Source organism: Mesoplodon bidens, assembly GCF_964165515.1.
Source record: "Mesoplodon bidens genome assembly, chromosome: 11".
Classification (NCBI taxonomy): Eukaryota; Metazoa; Chordata; class Mammalia; order Artiodactyla; family Ziphiidae; genus Mesoplodon; species Mesoplodon bidens.
Genome location: NC_138167.1, coordinates 68,919,687 through 68,937,450, shown reverse-complemented (window position 1 = coordinate 68,937,450; position 17,764 = coordinate 68,919,687). Strand labels below are relative to the sequence as shown.

At 52.4% G+C, this 17,764-nt stretch overlaps 1 protein-coding gene across 2 annotated transcripts; it reads right to left on the bottom strand.

Annotated features, from left to right (window-relative positions):
- Nucleotides 1-455: 455 nt before the first annotated feature.
- Nucleotides 456-16,293, bottom strand: FOXRED2 (FAD dependent oxidoreductase domain containing 2). 2 transcript variants are annotated; one of them, XM_081250347.1, is made up of 9 exons: nt 16,223-16,293; nt 15,050-15,598; nt 13,066-13,317; nt 12,668-12,931; nt 12,140-12,306; nt 9,143-9,308; nt 7,194-7,435; nt 5,581-5,751; nt 456-2,762 (listed from the first exon to the last, which is right to left on the bottom strand). In XM_081250347.1, exons 2-9 carry the CDS (start codon nt 15,595-15,597, stop codon nt 2,509-2,511), a joined length of 2,064 nt encoding a protein of 687 aa, XP_081106473.1. In that variant the 5' UTR covers nt 15,598; nt 16,223-16,293; the 3' UTR covers nt 456-2,508. The 2 variants fall into 2 exon arrangements, with proteins under 2 accessions (XP_081106473.1, XP_081106472.1); XM_081250346.1 differs by lacking the exon at nt 16,223-16,293 and adding an exon at nt 16,087-16,216.
- Nucleotides 16,294-17,764: the final 1,471 nt, after the last annotated feature.

Genomic DNA, 17,764 nt, shown 5'->3' with positions numbered 1-17,764 from the left:
GCCCTTAAGTGATCTGTATTTGGCTTTTTTTAAAATTTTGGTTAAATGAGTAAGTACTGATTCACAGTGATCTGTGATTCTGTTGTGTTTTAAAACATTTTTGATATTTTTAACAAACTTCCCAAATATTAAAATCCAACTAAAGCTCTTTTAGCCTACGGCTGACTCTGGGATGCTTTGAAGGAACATCCTGAGACATCTCAAAGATGAATGTTAAACTAATTAAGTTTATCTGGTATGTTTACTTCGGAGACATTGTCAAGTGATTGGAGATGAACCTTAGGTTACAGTGTATGGATAAATGTCATTAATATAGATATTCCAAAATTTATATGGAATCCCTAACATCTGATATGCCCTGATATAATGTTATCAGTCATAATTCTAGTTATTATCCTAGTGCTATGTCACAGAAATATCCAAGTTTCCTGCCAATTGCATTGTACTCAGATCTTTAACCATGCTATTTTAAGTTTTGTCCTGATGCTTTTACAAAATGAAGATTTTTAAGAAGACTCATAAAAAACAAATACAAGTTTCTTTTTTTTTAAATTAATTTATTTTTGGCTGCATTGGGTCTTCGTTGCTGCACGTGGGTTTCTCTAGTTGCGGCGAGCAGGGGCTACTCTTCGTTGCGGTGCGCAGGCTTCTCACTGCGGTGGCTTCTCTTGCCGCAGAGCATGAGCTCTAGGTGCACAGGCTTCAGTAGTTGGTGGCACGTAGGCTCAGTAGTTGTGGCTTGCAGGCTCTAGAGCACAGGCTCAGTAGTTGTGGTGCATGGGCTTAGCTGCTCCATGGCATGTGGGATCTTCCTTGACCAGGGCTCAAACCCATGTCCCTGGCACTGGCAGCAGTATTCTTAACCACTGTGCCACCAGGGAGGGAAGTCCCCAAATATAAGTTTCTGATTGCCTTTAGATAATACCACTGAACTCTGTAACAAATGACAAAACTCAAAACCTGATTACTTCATCCAGATCAACAGGAATCAATTACATGGGACTGAAGGAACTGATGAATATGATTTATAACTTTATGACTTTGGGAAATATACTAGCTTTAATCTTTTTCAAAAAAAACCTTTTCTCTTATGCTATGATGTACAAGTTGATAAGGTATACCTTTGTAAACAAAAATGAAACATTTATCTTTTTCTCTCTACCTGTTCCTGCCAAAATTTGGCCTCTCCAGCTGGCCCTCCTGTGGACTTGATGGTTTATTGCAACTGGATTACAACTAGTTATACTAATAATTGTTTTAATTTGTTCTTTCTTTCCAAATTGTTTATACTTCGTGTCTCCCTGATGCACTAAGACTTTGTCAATATTACTAGCTGCATTACTTATATCCTGTCTATTTTATAAGATTGTTGTCCCTTACAGTACCCAGTGTGTAACCAGGCCTCCAACAAAATTGATGATGGCTAAACATCTTGAGGAAACAGATCACATTTATGACTCTTATAGGATAACTGTAATAGTGTGATTCTAGGTACGGGAAGGAGCAAAAAGGGAAAACATTTCCTAGATCATAATAGACTAGTAAGACAGACGATCCAGAGAATCTTTAATTATCAACAGGGCCTAATCTGGAAACTAGCACCTGGAGTGACACATCAACAAGAATTTTCACCTGATCTGGGATGCGCCTCCCAGTGCCGTGGGACAAAATCTGGTCATGAAACGTCTCCCAAATATTGGTCAAATTTCCAAACAAGAGGAGGATCTGAGAAATGGAGTATTTCCCACTGTATCAGTAAACAAAGGATGCCACACTCATCAGTGATTGCAGCCACCACTGACATGAGCTGGTGAGCCCTGAGGAAACTCAGGATGTGAAAACATAGGATACTGGCCCAAGACAGCTGAGGTGCAGATCAAAGGAAAGACTTCAGTGAGCCCAGACTCTTGCATCTTCCCAAACACAGAAAAGCACTAAGTTCCTAAACTTGGGATATCTGATTTTCTTTAATTAACCATCTTTTGATGTTCAGACCACCTGCCCTGTTGCAAAACTTCTGTATAACCCGGCTCCCCCGTCACCTCATCGGAGCAGTTCTTTCAGGGTTACTTGAGATGCTGCCTCCTGGGTTTGAAGTCTTAAGAATTCCCGCTGAAGAAAACGTAACTCTCAACTTTTAGGTTGTGAATATTTTTTAAGTCGACAACTGGAAGGAAAAGGAACCACTGGGCACTTGATGGGGACAGAACTGAGGCCAGCCCGGTGCTCCGTGACAGCTCATTTGCAGACAAGTCCGGTGTGGAAGGCAGCTCCCTTCCATCTGGTAGAAGATGCTTCACCTAGACCCCACTTCCCAGGCACCCCTGAACCGAACAGGAGGGGAGACCACCGAGTGGCCGCCCTTCAGCCCTTAACGCGCCCTCCATGTGGCTTTGGTGTGGTCACTGCGATGATCTGAGGTGTCTCTGGCAATCAGGTCGGTGGGAGCACTGAACTGTGGGGGAAGAGCAGGGCCGACTGTGGGCCTGGGCGGGAGAAGCCTGGCCATCAGAGCTCCTCTTTGTTGCTGTCGAAGGGCGAGACCGGAGGCCCTGGAGCCAGAGGGTGCTGTCCTGGCCCGTGGTTGCCAGGTTGCTGGCCGCTGTCTCTCCGGCCCACAGTGGCATAGTCCCACAGGAGCCCGCTCTCCACGCCGTGCTGGCGGAGGCTCTCAGTCCCCACGAGCCCCTGTGTTCTCAGGTACCCCTGCTGGCAAAAGGGTGGCAGCTTCTGGCGTGTTAGGGCGAACAGGAAACAGGACTCTGCACAAAAGCAAGAGGAGATCGGGCTGAGAGGTGTGGGGAGAGGTGCAAGGGGAGGGGGTGCCAATGCCCCAGGGGCCTCACCCGGTTCCCTCCATCCCCTGAGCCTGGGAGCTGACTTTTCTGGGTATCTCACGTCTGACCTGGGTAGCCGTGGATCTCATCCCTCCCTGAGGTTCCAAGGCTGGGAGGCCGCCTCAACATTTTGGAAAAACAAGGCTCCAAAGGAAAGCAAACCAAAGAGACGGCTCAGCTCCCAGAGGTGGGAGGCCCGCATGCTGCTGTGCGTGGCGCCAGCGGGGTGGGGGCTCAGCCACCCAGGAGCAGCCCTCAGCCTTCTCTTCCGGGAGCCACCCCGGGGGGGCTGCGAACTTGGTGGTCAGTTCCATTTTGAGCTCAGAGTTCCCTGCAAGGATTTATCCCCTCAACAATGTCTGAGCTGCAGATACTGTATGTAAAGCATGATTCTAAGCACTGTGGGGGACGTAAAGATAAAACCGCTAGACCCTCGTCTGTGCCACAGCAGAAGGTTGCTGTGGAGGTCAAATCTGATCAATGAAGAAAGAGCTGTGGATATGTGTTATTCAGAAATATTAAGAGACAACCAGAAGAGCTAGAAGTCATTCCTTCTGGGGAATGGGAATGGAAGTGGGTAAAAAAACCTTTTAGCCAAGTACTTATATAACTTTGACTTAAAGAATAGAAAGGATGAAACAGAGGTGGGCTCAATCTTCTAAGGGATTTAGAGACAAGATGGGAAGATGGAGTGTCTGTCAGAAAACCATCTTGGGTCTCTTGCCTCAGTGAATGGGCACATTACCAAAGGATGCTGTAAGGCTCACATGAGTGATCAGGCTGTGAGGTGCCACAGGAAAACTATTTCCTACCTTACCTCTGACTTGTAGTACAGAGGGCCCCTGCCAGAATGGTCCATGACCACCCTCTCTGAGCAGGGACGGCAGCAGATATGGGAGAGGACGGAGAGGGGCAGTGAGGTGGCCTTTCGGCAAGCACCTCCTCCTATGACATACGTCACCCCTTCTGCAGGGGCCAGGGGGTGGAGAAGCCCGGCAGATCCGGGTCCAGAACTAGCGGCTGCACATCCACTAACCGGGTGGAGGGAAAGCCCACCCTCTGCCAGCTGGCCCTTTGTGGGGACGATTCCTTCAAGTTCAAGGCAGTGACACTCAGTGGCTTGTACTGTTGAGTATATCTAGGGAGTAGGAGCCAGGAGGCTGCAGGGCCTGTGATGCTGGGTCGGCAGGAGCCGTAACTCAGGGGAGGAGTACACTCCCTAACAGGCACTGGCATCTCTGTGTACTCCTGAAACCTCGAGAAACAGACAGAGGTTTTGCAGCTGAGGTCTCTAGACCTACAGTGGGTAATTTCATGTGTAAGTGTACGGTCAGAGTTTATGTCTGCAGAATGCTAGTACTTCAAAGCTGCTTAGCTCTGCTCTATGAATTACCCCTGTTTGAGCATCTACACACATTTAGACTATTAACTTAAAGTATTGTTTTAAGCCATCTCCCTTAATATATGCATTTTTATTTCAAGGTAGACTGAGGGATGAAAGAAGGACACTTGCTCTCTGACCCGTAGGCCGAGGACTGACCGTCTCTAACCTGGTTTGATATGAATAGTGCGTGATATACAGTCACTGTTCAACAGATGTTTGCTGGACAGAAAAAAGGAGTGGGTATCCTGGTAATTCAGGGGGTTAAAAAAAAAAGACAAAAATTTGGCTTGTTTTGGTCAGTTCTTCCTGTGGATCATGAGACTTCTCTCCCCAGGTCCCTCTTTGGGTTTGACTGTCAAAGCTATCTTCCATCCAGTTCACCAATTTTCCCTTCATCTCTGTCTAATGTGCTACTAACCTTGACATTGAGGTTCCAATTACAAATTTATATTTTCATTTCCAGAAGTTCTATTTGGACCTTTCTCAAATCTGCCCAGTCAATTTTGGTAGTCCTACCCTTTCATTCTATTTTCAGTCATCTTTTATTTACTTATAGATTTTGGACATACTTTACATCCTCTCTCTGACCATTCCATTTCCCACAGTCTCTGTAGGTTTCATCCTACAGTGTGTTGCTTCTGCTGACACTCCCTCATGGTAGTTTGTATCCTTATGTGTTAAGTGATTTCTGCTTGGGAGTTCATGTTCCTGGGAACTTTATCTGGGGGAATTCTTTGAGGCCTAGTTGTAAGGTATGTGTCCTCACAGAAGACTCACATTGACTTCTGTGATTTCTGCACCACAACGATAGTGTGAACTTTGGCCCCAAACTCATATGAGTGAGGCCTAGTGGATGGAAATTCTCAGGGGAGATTATCCCCCCAGTCTACCCAGAGCCAAAAAGCGTGCGTCTCCTCTCTCTCTCGGGAGTGCTTTCTGCCTTCTATTTTACCTATTGAGATCCCAGCTCTATTTAAAGGTCTCTGTACAGACATCCTACCCTGCTCCAGCCTCGTCTTCCCAGCTCCAAGTGCTGGTCAGTTACCCGGGCTCTAGGCCACTGACAACCAGCAGGTATCTCTCATCCAGCGGTGGGTTTGTGCTTTTCTTGGTGTTTGGCCTCTGGGGAGTTCCCTTATTTTCCTGCCAGTTTTTTAAAAAAGACATTTTATCCAGTGTTTGCAGGTGTGCTGTACTGGGAGGGGGTTTCTGTGAACGCCGAGTCCTCCCGTGGTAGAAGATGCAAGTCTTGGGTCTGGGTTTCTAGACGCACATCCTAAAGTTCCACAGGGCACGGATCTACCTGGTCGTCTTCACCCTCCAGCTCAGCCCCTTTGTCCTTCGGGAAACTTAAGTTACCTGCATAGAAGCTCCGGAGATCGGTGTCCAAGCAGTTCTCCAGGAAGCGCCTCAGGGGCAGAATGTGCCCCACCGGGGCCGTCCAGTCTGTCAGGAAATCTTCCACGATGTGGTGGATGGCCGTGGGCCGCGGAAGAGGCCAGCCTGTGGGGCGGAACCTCATCTCCTGCTCTGTGGGGAGGAGAAAGGGCGTCATGTCAGAGCCGAGCGCGGGGCTTCCATTCCCGGGGCCACATCCCAGGTGCCTGCCCCCCAGCCCCTCGCGCTCAGCCTTCCTGATGCACCTCTAGCATGGGCCACGGTCAGCCTGTTCAGCTGTCCTTCCAAATGTCTGGAAGGTGGACGTGAGGGAGAGGGACTAGACTAGACTCAAACCCTGCACTGTCAGCGGGCAGAACTAAGACCAGTCACTTGAACTTGGTTTGCTTCTAAGACTTACGTGAGCTGAGGTCTATTGTGGCTGCTCTGAAACTGGCCTTTCTGTGAGGAGACTCGGAGTCCTGCATCCAAGGGGCCTTAGGGCCCCTCTAGTCCAGTTTCCTACCTGGTGGGTGCCCTTCTGTGTGTCCCTGCCACGGGGCACTAAGCCACGGCCATCCCTGCATCGGGAGGCTCCAGGAGGTGGCCCTTCCCACCCTCAGCAGCTTTCACGATGCGCTGCTCCTTTAGAGTGAACGTCAGCCTGCGCTCCTGTCATTTCTACCTGTTGCCACTACCTCCGCCCTTTGGAACGACCTCTATTTTTATTTTTATTTTTATTTTTTTTTGCGGTACGCAGGCCTCTTACTGTTGTGGCCTCTCCCGTTGAGGAGCACAGGCTCCAGACGCACAGGCTCCAAACACGCAGGCTCAGCGGCCATGGCTCACAGGCCCAGCCGCTCCGCGGCATGTGGGATCTTCCCGAACCGGGGCATGAACCCGTATCCCCTGCATTGGCAGGCGGACTCTCAACCACTGCGCCACCAGGGAAGCCCACGACCTCTATTTTTAGATCATCCTCTTCCAGGGGACACCCCTTCAAGTTTGGAAGCAGGAGTCGTGTTCCCCAGGTTGGTCATCATTCGGTAGCTACTCCGTGCCGGGCACCACGCTGGCATTGTGCTGTATCATCTCATTAACCCTCATCCTACAAGGAGGGTACCGTGGCCACCCCCATTTCACACCCGAGCAAGCTGAGACTCAGCGGGGTTAAGTAATGGTCCAAGGTCACACAGCGAGGAAAGGACGGCCTTGGGAACACTGCGCAGCTCTCCTGCTCCCCTCCTGTGCTAACCAGTTCCCCTTCCCTTTCCTGTTCCTTCTAAGAGTCAGTCCCCAGATCCCCGCTCCCCACTCCACGGTCAGCCTCCTTTGGAGACAGCAACAACAGTGCCCCTCTGACGACGTGGTGCCTGGAGGCGATCACGCCGCTCCACACGTGGCCTGCCCAGGTCGATGTGGGGGCCAGAATCCGGGAATAGCATTTATCGTTCTTGGACCATCTGCCCTGTTTAGGCTCTAGGCAGAGCCCCTAGCGGCCCCCCTTCTGTCAGCTGAGGGTGCTGCATGACAGCTTGATGGCGCTGGGGTCCGAGGAGTGCCCTCGCTCGGGGGAGAGCGGAGACCCAGCTCACCGGTGGGGAGGTGCCTGTAGTAGTAGATGACAGGATGGAGGAAGTTAGACAGCCAGGCGTCTTCCGTGTGCCCCACAGAGCGGTCATAAAAGAAGACGTCCTTGTCAGGCCCAGAGAAATTCCGGCCGTACTCCATATTGATGACGAAGAGCCCGTGCCTTGCCCTTCTTCCTGTGATGGTCTCCAGCTGGGCCAGCATCTGCATGGGGAACTCCTCCAGGTACTCAAAAGCAGTGGCATTCCTGGGGACAGGGGCAACACGGCTGGGGTAAGACCCTGAGTGCTGCGGCAGAGGTGACAGGCTTGTGCGTGCATGTGTGGTGTGTGCGTGCGCCTGCCTCTCCTGCCTAGAAGTGCCCGGCAAACAGCGTACAGACACTGATCAGGCCGGCGCGTCTCACTTGAATATTACTGTTACAGCTGAGCCCTGACTTACACTGGGGAGAGAAGACAGAAGAGGCTGAGTAACCTGAGTGGGTATCTAGGGAGAGGGTGAGCCAGGCTGAGAGACCAGTGATGGAGAAGCCCTAGGAGTGAGTGAACACCTTGGCATGTTCAAGGGACAGGAAGAAGGCCAGTGTGGCAGGAGTGGAGCCGAGGGGGAGGGGAGGGGAAGTCGGCGGGGGCAGGTCGAGGAGGGCCGTGTGTGCCACGATGGGAATGTCGGGTGTCATCTGGGCTGGGAAGGGAAGTTGTGGGCCTTGGGAAGATAGTGAACAGAACTGAATTCTAGTGATTCAAGTTTTAAAAGAATCACTCTGGATCTTCCCTGGTGGCACAGTGGTTAAGAATCCGCCTGCCAAGGCAGGGGACACAGCCTTGGTCCGGGAAGACTCCACATGCCACAGAGCAACTAAGCCCGTGCGCCACAACAACTGAGCCTGCGCTCTAGAGCCCGCGAGCCACAACTACTGAGCCTGCGTGCCACAAGTACTGAAGCCTGCATGCCGAGAGCCCATGCTCCACAACGAAGAGTAGCCCCAACTCGCCACAACTAGAAAAAGCCCACACGCACCAGCAGCCAAAAAAAAAAAGAATCACTCCGGCCACCATGTTGAGAGCAGACCATGGGGTCAAAGGTGAGAGGCTGCTATCTCAGTGCAGGTGAAAGATGCTCATGGTCCAGACCAAGGTGGCAGTGGGGGGAGGGGCTAGTGAGAGGCAGATTCTAGACACAGTTTGAAGGTAGAGCTGATGGGACCTACGGATGCTGTGAATGCGGTGAATGGGTATGAAAGAGAGAGGAGTGAAGGGTGATGGGGGTTTTGCTCTGAGCACCGCTGAGTTTCCCGCATGTCCCTGAACTCGATGTGCTGCTGCACTCACTGGCTTTGCAGCAGGCTGTTCCCTCTGAGGTGTCTCACCTGCCCCGTGTCCTTTCAGAACCAGCCCCACTGCTCACCACCCCCAGCTCTTCCCCCTTCCCTGCTCTGCGTAGTTTCTTCCTCAGGGAGCATCCTCTGTGACCTGCTGCTCCACTTGATTGATAAGGAGCCGACATGGTCTGGCCCAAGGAGCTCTTAAACCCACGCAGGTGGCGACCCGTCATCACTGCAGTTCACTGCTCATCTGTTTGGTACCAGATGCTTTTCTACCAGTTACCTTTACTCCTTCCTACAGTCCTGCAAGGTAGGTATTATTAGCTCTATTTTTCAGATGAGAGAAAGGCTCAGAGAGGCTAACTAACTTGCCCCAGATCACACTGGTGGAAAGTGGCAAAGCTGCAGTCACACTCACGTCTTGTCTGTCTGTCTGTCAGTAGAGCTTGTGGTGCTGATTTCACTGATTTCCCCAGAATAGACTGATCCCCGCCCTCCCTGCCCACCCCACCTGCCATCTTCATCTTAGGAAAGAACCACTGGGCTCTTCCACACGTGCAACAGGAAGAGAAGAATACGACGGCGTGCGAGGGGGAGGGGCAGTGGGAAGGCGAGGGCTGGACTACTCACTCCTTCAACAGGACCACGTCGGCCAGCACACTGAACATCTGGTAGAGCCCAGAAGCCTCGTTGACGCGCCGGATGATGGCACTGGCCAGCTGTGTGATGGGGTGCTCAGTGGAGGGCCAGGTGACGCCGTGATGACGCTGCTCCAGCAGCCGGTGGACAGCACGCACTGAAATGGCCAGAGAGAGGAATGGCATGCTGCCCTTAAGATGCTATCTTTCACCTCCGCGGCGGGGCGGGGGGCGGCGGGGGGAGGGACGCAGAGCCCCCCCACCAGCTCTGCACTCAGGACACGCTTGTATTGCACGGCTCCAAGAAGGTGCCTTTAGAGCAGGGTCCGCACGTGTGTTCTGAAAAGGGCTGGATGGCAAGTGTTTCTGGCTTTGCAGCCCAGACGGTCTCTCCCACTTGACTCAATTCTGCCTCTGGTGGGAAAGCAGCCATGGAGGACCGCGAAATGAACGGGCGCGGCTGGATTTGGTCCCCAGGCCCGAGACTGCCCGCTTCTGCTTTAGGCCACCTGCCTATGGAAGTCCTGCCATTGTCACCTCACATGTGATGCGTCCAAACCAGACCCAGAGCCTTCCTCTGCCATCTCTCCCCACCCCACAGTCCCCATGTCTATGGGAGACTCCCAAATGGAAACCCTCTGACTGCTCCTTCTCGTTCACAGCCGAAACCCACATCTGTTACTAAGTTCTACGTTGAGATGCTCTGTATATTTCTGGAAGGCTAGAAAAGCAACAGCTATCTCAAACAACAGGGGGACAGTTTCTGTGTACCTGCGGCTGCCCTTACTCAGTGGTGACACTGGGGCACCACACACAGGTGCCTGCTCCTCGAAATGAATCAACACAACACCCAAATCCGGTAACAGCGAGGACACAGACAGACAGTTCACGTGATGGGAGACTGGGTCGACCAACGGTCACAGGAAAGATGTTCAGCCTCACGAGACAGACAGACAGACATCTGGGTCTCTAGAGGAAACAAGGTTATGCTGCGTTTTGTGAAAGGATGAGGAATTACACAGCTAGGGAAGGGTGGGAAGGGGGCCTGACAACAGAAGCATGGGTGCAAAGACATAAAACCTTGAGAACCTGGCACATTCTGAAAAGGAGGCGAGGGCCAGGCTGGGCAGGAGAGCTGGTGCCGGCTGCTGCACAAAACCCTGGATGCCATGCTGAGGACCTGGCTGGGGAGCCTCTGGAGGTTTTTCTGTTTAAAGAACAGTGTTCTGGTGGGTACCGGAGTAGCTGGCTGGGAAGCCAGAGGGACCAATGGCAGGAAGACCAGTCAAGAGAGACCAAGAGGTCCCAAGTCAGGCAAGTGAGGCTGGGATGGACTGGAGAGAGACAGGAGGGGGAGGGGCAGGGTTCCCAGCAGGCCCTACCTTCTGAGGTTACCATCTTTCATCTTGCTTTACTCTGCCTTGCTGTTTTCTACTTGTCTCCCTTGGGGACCTTTTTTTCAGCTGAATGATGGGCAAGGTCGGGCAGGATGTACTGTGTACAGCCACACTGCCCCTCCCTCTAGTGGGGTCCCCAGCTAGTAGGAGTGACCACAGCTCTTGGTGGCCTGTCCATCCAGGATTGTTTCCCATTTGCCTGAAGCTTAGTGGTCAGCTGGGAGCCTCAAAGTCAGACAGGTGTGGATTCAAATGCCACCTCTGCCATCCACTGGCTGGGTGACTTTGGGTAAGTGACTTAACTTCTCTGTGCCCCCGTTTCCTTCTATGAAAAATGGAGTTGAAATAACAAGATGTCTCTTATGGGGCTGTTGGGAGAGTTAAGAATGTGAGCTGGGGAAGGATGAGGGGACAGAGGGAAGCAAGAGGGATGGGGCAGTACCTGTCGGGACAGCAGGTGCAGGAGGGGTGACATGCACGGGAACGTGAGGAGGGTTTCTTGCTGGGGACACAGCTAGAGAGACAGACTCTTCCCATTCTGTGTATGTGTGTGTGTTCCATTTGCAAATATTTTGGTGAACAGACAGCTAACATTCTCGGTTTCTTTCCCTGACAACATGCAAAGGGTATAAAACATATCGCCTGGAAATCAACAGCAAAGCATGATTATCTTTCCCTGTCAAACTGGAAGGGGAGTGAAATGCAAATAGTAGCATTAAGGCAAGTGAGGCATCACATTAAATACAGAAACATCAGGATGAAGGACCCTTATGGTTTTTTTTTTTTTTTTGCGGTATGCGGGCCTCTCACTGTTGTGGCCTCTCCCGTTGCGGAGCACAGGCTCTGGACGCGCAGGCTCAGCGGCCATGGCTCACGGGCCCAGCCGCTCTGTGGCATGTGGGATCTTCCCAGACTGGGGCACGATCCCGTGTCCCCTGCATTGGCAGGCAGACTCTCAACCACTGCGCCACCAGGGAAGCCCCCTTATGGTGTTTTTATGGTCAAATTAACTGGCCCATGTAACACTCGTCATGCAATAAAGCACCCATCCAATGGGCTACCCAGAGCGCAGAAAATTGGTACCCTTAGTACTAAGACTGAGAGTTTTGAAAAAGAGCTGATATAATCTAGTTGCAACTTTTATTGAAATTTGTTGGTACCCAAAGAGTCTATGTGTACGTAATGCTTCACAGCTCCACGGTCTCCAGATATTACCTTATTTAGTCCTTACAACAGCTCTATGGAGTGAAGAATTCACCTCATTTACAACTCTGACATCTGGGAGGGCCAACAGAGGCTTAGGGAGGTTATGAAACCTCACCCCTGAGACCATGCAGCTGCTTCCCCAGGTTAGCAGTCCCAAGCTCAGCATCCTTGCCAATCATGGTGATGCGGGTAACACGCCATCCCCAGATGTACTTACTTTTACCCCTTATCTGGTACTTCTCTAGATGTGTCCTCAGACCACGAAAACCCACTGCTGCCTGCCCTACAGGGAATTTATGACAATCAACTGCTGTTAAGGCTGCTTTAAGGGAATCAGGCATGTCTTTACAAACCCTGGGGACAGCGGCCCTCTCTGCCGGGCTCACCTGTGTATCGGAATCCATGGATGAAGCCCCCAGCAGATTTCCGGTAATCCACGGAGTGGCTGGCAGTCCCCAGGACAAAGAGGCCCCGGCTCCCTTTGGACTCATAGCTGGCTTTGACCAGGGGGTACTTCTTGCTGAGCTCACCCCCTGCAGAGAGTCGGAGGGACCTGTGAGTGGAAAGGGCTGTGAATAAAAATCGCTGCTATGTATGAAACACTTTTTACAGCCTTGGCACTGAGCTAAGTGCTTACATTCCTGCTCAAATTTAAACCACACCATGACCTCAGGAGGCAGGTATGATGATGTCCATTTAACAGACAGAGTAACTGAGGTTCATGTTAAAGATGTGGTGGTGGGTCAGGGACAGAGCCAGGATACAAGCCTCACTGGAGGCTGGGCTCTGGGTCCCTGTGTGACCTGATGGCACAGGAGGATCTGTTCAAGCCCTCTGGCGTCTCCTTGTCCACCTGGGCCTTGACCAGAGGGCTTTGCTGAGATATCCAGCTCCTCCCCTCTGTTCGGACTCACTTGCTGAAAATGGAGAAGTCGAAGTTCCAGCCCAGGCAGCGGATGACCCGGTCGTAGGCCACGCGCAAGGCGAAGTTGTCGTTATCGTCCTGGGGGAGGGGGACGGCGTCGGCACTCTGGTTGCCTTCCTCCAGGAAGAACTTCAGGGTGACGTGGAACTTGCCCTCATGGTCCTTCACAACGGCCAGATCTGTCAGGTCAGACTCGAGCAGCCCGTCCAGGGACTTCAGTTGGTAGGTGTCCAACAGGCCATTGTTGATGGCCCTGGGGCCCAAGGGGAATGTCAGGAGAGAGAAAGAAGTCTGTGCTGGGTAAGGAAGCCTCAGGGGCCAGGGTGGTTAGTCGGGCGGGGGGTCAGGGGCTGGCAGCACAGCACACACAGTACCTGCCCAGCATACCTGAGGTCGCCGACGTAGTGGGTGGCCCAGGAGAGCCGGACCCGGGAGCGGCTCAGCATGTGGATAAAGTTGGTGACACCCAAGATGTTCTCTGCCGTCTCAAAGGCCGAGTTTCCTCGGCCCAGGATCAGCACATTGTGACCCACGAAGTCCTTGGGATCCACGGACACGGACTCATAACCATCCACGTATTCGGAGCCAGGGAAGTCAACCTGGTTGGGGACTGACAAGCCAGTGGCCACGAGAAGGACGCTGTGGGGGGGGACAGAGGGAGGATGGCTTGGCCTCTTAGCTATGAGACCAGGAAGTGAAAAATCCCTCTTTGGACCTGCTGTCTGGCTCGCCCGCCTCACCCAGACTGCTGGCTCCTAAAAGAAAGCAGGTTGTTCATTTATTCACCCACTCCTGACCTGTCCCAGTGCATCTGAGACCTTACCCTGGCCTCTCACTGAGTGATCCAGTGGGTGCAGTTTCCTTTACACCTTCCTGGGATTATACCAAATGTGAGAATTAGTTTTACTTTCTGACTTTGGAGAGGGTGACGCCATGAGAAATGGACTAATTCATAATTTTGAACGTGGCAGCCTCACCAAGTACAACCCTAGTCATGAAAATGAAACTAGACGTTCTGCTTCCCCCTTTCTTACTTGCCTGGCAGATGCAGAATCTGCTGAGTAGTGATTCTGTATGAGGCCCTGTACTAAGTGCTTTCTGCCTCATCTTACTGCTCAAAGAAGCTCTGCATTGGTGTTATTCGGCCTGCTCAACAGGTGAGGAGATACAGGCTCCACGTGGGCCCACGACCTCCAGAGCTCCTTAGATAGCAGAGCCAGAATCTGACCACAGGTCAGCCTAATTCCAGAGTCTTGCTCTTTCTACTGGTGGGGATTACAATCCTGTGGTGGACAGGCTGGGAACTGGACCCTGCTGGCCTGCAGAGGAATGGTTTGATCACAAGGTAGTTTCGAAAACAGGACCGGGTGGCCTGGAGAAGGGGCCTGGTCAGCCTCTGTGGCCCGGTCAGCCTCTGTGGCCCCTTGCTTTCTGGCCTGTCCACTTGCTCACATCTGAATCCCCTACACTGTAGCACTGCTGCCTAAGATGCGAGGGTCCAAATTGGCCCAACCCTTCTCTCCTTGGGCTGTAACAAGCAAGGAGCAAGGTTGAGCCTCTGGCAAAAGGCATGAGAAGATGAACCGTGATCAAGCACCTGCCTGGAGCCAGGTGCTAGGCTGACGGCCGGGAACGGAGAGGCAGTCGGGCACAGTGTTAAGAACACAGGCTTCAGACTCAGGAAGATGTGAGCTCAGGTGGCAGCTGCACCCCTTATTAGCTGTGTGGCACAGCACCAGTTACTTAACTTCTCTGAGCCTCAGTTCTTCATCTGTAAAATGGGGATCAGTGAACCTCCCTCAAAGGGTCCTTGTGAGGATTAGACAAGCACGGTATAACGTATAACTCTGAATTTGGGTTCTCTACACTATGCTAAGCTTTATCCCAAGTCAAAGCGAGCTAAAACCGAATCCTGGCAGCACTGCCTGTTGGCCCTCCCTCTCATTCAGTTCAGAAATCCTACTGAGCCTGTCTAACACTTGCTGGACACTTGCCAGTATTTCTCAGAATGTATTTTGGGGAACACAAGTTCTAGGAGATGCTCTACAAAAAGGGTTTTGTGGGTGCATAAGCTCAGACAATGCTCAATACCCAATCTTGGAGTCCTTCAGTGAATGTGAAGATACTGAAGACTGAAAAATCCTGGAGGAAAGAAATGGTCAGAATTTTCAAGTATCTTTGAGTACATACATTTCTAGGAAACACCTGGGAAATGACGGCTGAACTGAACCTCTTAGCACTGGATTTCAGTGGGAGCAAGGATGGGCAGAAATGCCTCTTTTCTCCCACACCTACGGGCCAACCAATGGGTTTCCTTCTTCCAGGGAAGGCACTGGCTTCAGCAGGTGAGCTCTGGAGCCCGGTTCCTTACCTACACTGGTATGCCTGGCCCTCCTGGTCGGTCAGGATGAAGTAATGGCCATTCCAGGCCCGCTGATCCTTGGTCAGAGTGACGTGGGCAATGGTTGTGTTGTATAGCACGTGGAGCCCCAGCCGGTCCGCGAAGTCGCCCAGGTAGCGCACCATGTCGCCGGCATCGGGGAAGTAAGCGTTGGAGTAGTGTCTGAAGAGCAGCCGGGGGTCGTGGCTGAGCAGAGAGTTCCAGTCATGGCGGAGGTTGAACTCGGCGTTGGCCTTGCCTGTGTACCGCTTGTTGATGCTGATGAGCTTGCGGTGCCGGGGGTAGCGCGTGAAGAAGCTGCCCGGTCCCGGGGCGCGTTCGAACACGGCGTAGTCCCTGCCGGCCCGCTGCAGGAAGTAGGCCATCTGCAGCCCCGCGGGCCCGGCACCCAGGACACAGTAGTCCCGGTGCGCGGGCACCGAGGCCTGGGCGGGGCACGGGGAGAGAGCCGGGTGCAGGGCGATGGTCAGGAGCAGCCCTGGGAGGCCCCACAGCAGGGCCGCGGCGGAGAGGCCCATCCTACGGCAGACCAGAGAGGTGAGGCCTCGGACCACGAAGGCCCCTCGAGGCCCGGGGACGTGAGCCAGGAACTGGGGGCCCAGAAAGGCAGGGGCTTGCCGGAGCGCTCACTGCGACTTGGGGCGCAGCCAGGACCAGAACCCAAGGACCTCTGAACTCATTTGCCCCGACTCCATCGTTTCAAGCTCGCATCTGGGCTCCCCCCAGGAGTCCCGAGCCCCTCCATCTCCCTCAGGACCTTAGTTCCCAAGGGCGCCAGACTCCTTATTGACATGGTAATAGGAGGCTGGGTGTTTTCTCCAATTTCCCCTAATTCCAGGGATGCCCAACACCCCCCCTAGGGCCTCCCAAGGCCAGACCCTCGAGGGTCACGTCTTTTTTGGCCACGCCCCCGCGCTCCGGCCTCCAGCCTGAAGGAGGTGTGGTCTGCCGGCCCCCGTCCCACACCCGGGTCTCTTCGGTCACGTGACAGGGAAGCCCCAGCACACCTGCCCGCGGAGCGGCGCGAGGCCACCCTCCTTCGGGCGCGCTGAATCCGGGAGCCGCTCCCCACGCGTGCGCGGTGCCCACGCCCGCAGCTCCCGCCTCCCCGGCCCGCCAGTCCACCCCCAGCACAGCTCGAACCTCCCAGCCGTTCCGTAGACAGCCCGCAGCCAAGTCAGGCCGCGATCGGCCTGCCCGCGCCACCGCGGCGGCCCCGCCCCGCCAATGGCAGGGGGCGGGGTCACGTGGCGGCGCGCGTCATGCGGGGCTGGGCTGTCGGGTTCTGGGCGCCAGGTCGCTCGCGAGAGCCGGGCACGTGCTGCTCCGCCGGCCGGCGCGCCCTGGCAGGTGGTGGCCCGACTGAAGATCAAATCTGACAAGTGGCTTGGGGCTCTTTAAAGCTGTGTCTTTCCACGTGTAAGGGAGGCACGGGAGCAGACGACTTTTGGAGATAATCGCAGCTGTTACACTCCATTACTGTAGCCAAAGACTAGTTGGGTACTCAGTACTTTGGGACCGGAAACCAGGTTGATGAAGCCAGGACGGATAAACAAATTAACTGGTGTTCGCTACAATGATTCAGTCTATAGTTTACTAAGAAACAGGACTGACTGGATCTGCCACCAGAAGGAGGCCCGGGATTGTTTCCAATATAATGTAAATAGCTGACTGGCCAAATGGAATTTAGGGGTGATTTGCTTAAAATCACACAGTTAAATGGAGTGTGACATTGAAACCCCCGTTTTATACTCCAAATTATGAGCTCTTCCAGAAAGCTCGAGGACTGTAACGAAGCGGTAGGGGAGGCCAGCATATATGTGATTTTGATGAAGGGGTATGTGCAATCAAGCACACATCTTGGTAGAAGGTTGCTGCTGTTCACAAGGAATTAACAGCTTAGTTAATGGTTTTAGTTCTCTTAAGTACTGGAAAACGCAAGAAACTGGGTTCAGATTTTCTCTTGAAAATGTCTGTCTGAAGGCTGGTTCTGCCACTTTTAGAGCAAAAAGCGCCTCGTCCCAATCCTCATCCTCAATTCCTTCAGGGTATGTTGTAGGTCAGCAACTGCAGTGGCTAATGACTTGATTCTTGTAGAACTGGGCGGTAGCTTATTCTTTATTTTACAATTGCTTCCCTTTCAGTCTTAATTTCGACCAAGGTTTGGGAGGCATTCTGTGACTGATTTGTCACATGGTGCTAGGAATGCTCATTCCCAGGCCATGCAAAATTTACTGATAGGCCACTCCATGTGCTGTTGCTGGACTAGGCCCTGTTAACAGTAGCCAAAAGCCTCTGGACCACCTGTCTTACTAGTCTATTATGGTTCAGGAAATGGTTCCCACCTGTTGTTTCTTCCCATATCTAGAGTTAAGACTATTACAATCATTGATCTTATAGGATTGTATGTTTGTAATTGTTTCAAGTTGCCTAGTCATCATTTTTATCGGAGGCTCTGTCACACATATGTGCAAGAAACAACACCCTTATAAAATAGGCAGAATGTGTAATATAGCTAGCAATATTAATACGGTCATAAGTAAGTATTTAAGCTAAGAACTTTCATTAGGTGCAGGCCATTATCTCCCTAGGTCACCTGACCAGCCTGTTCTGCCCCCATCACTGTCTTTAAGGGAAATGGCATATTGGCATTGTACATAAAATTCACCAAAGATGTCTGCAACT

What these genes read in the sequence shown, in the direction of transcription:
- FOXRED2 (XM_081250347.1), bottom strand. Translation starts at nt 15,597, where the DNA reads ATGGGCCTCTCCGCCGCGGCCCTGCTGTGGGGCCTCCCAGGGCTGCTC. An exon ending in CACTACGTCGGCGACCTCAG is followed by an intron (nt 12,932 to 13,065) that starts GTATGCTGGGCA and finishes CTTGGGCCCCAG; the next exon opens with GGCCATCAACAATGGCCTGT. An exon ending in GACTTCTCCATTTTCAGCAA is followed by an intron (nt 12,307 to 12,667) that starts GTGAGTCCGAAC and finishes TTCCACTCACAG; the next exon opens with GTCCCTCCGACTCTCTGCAG.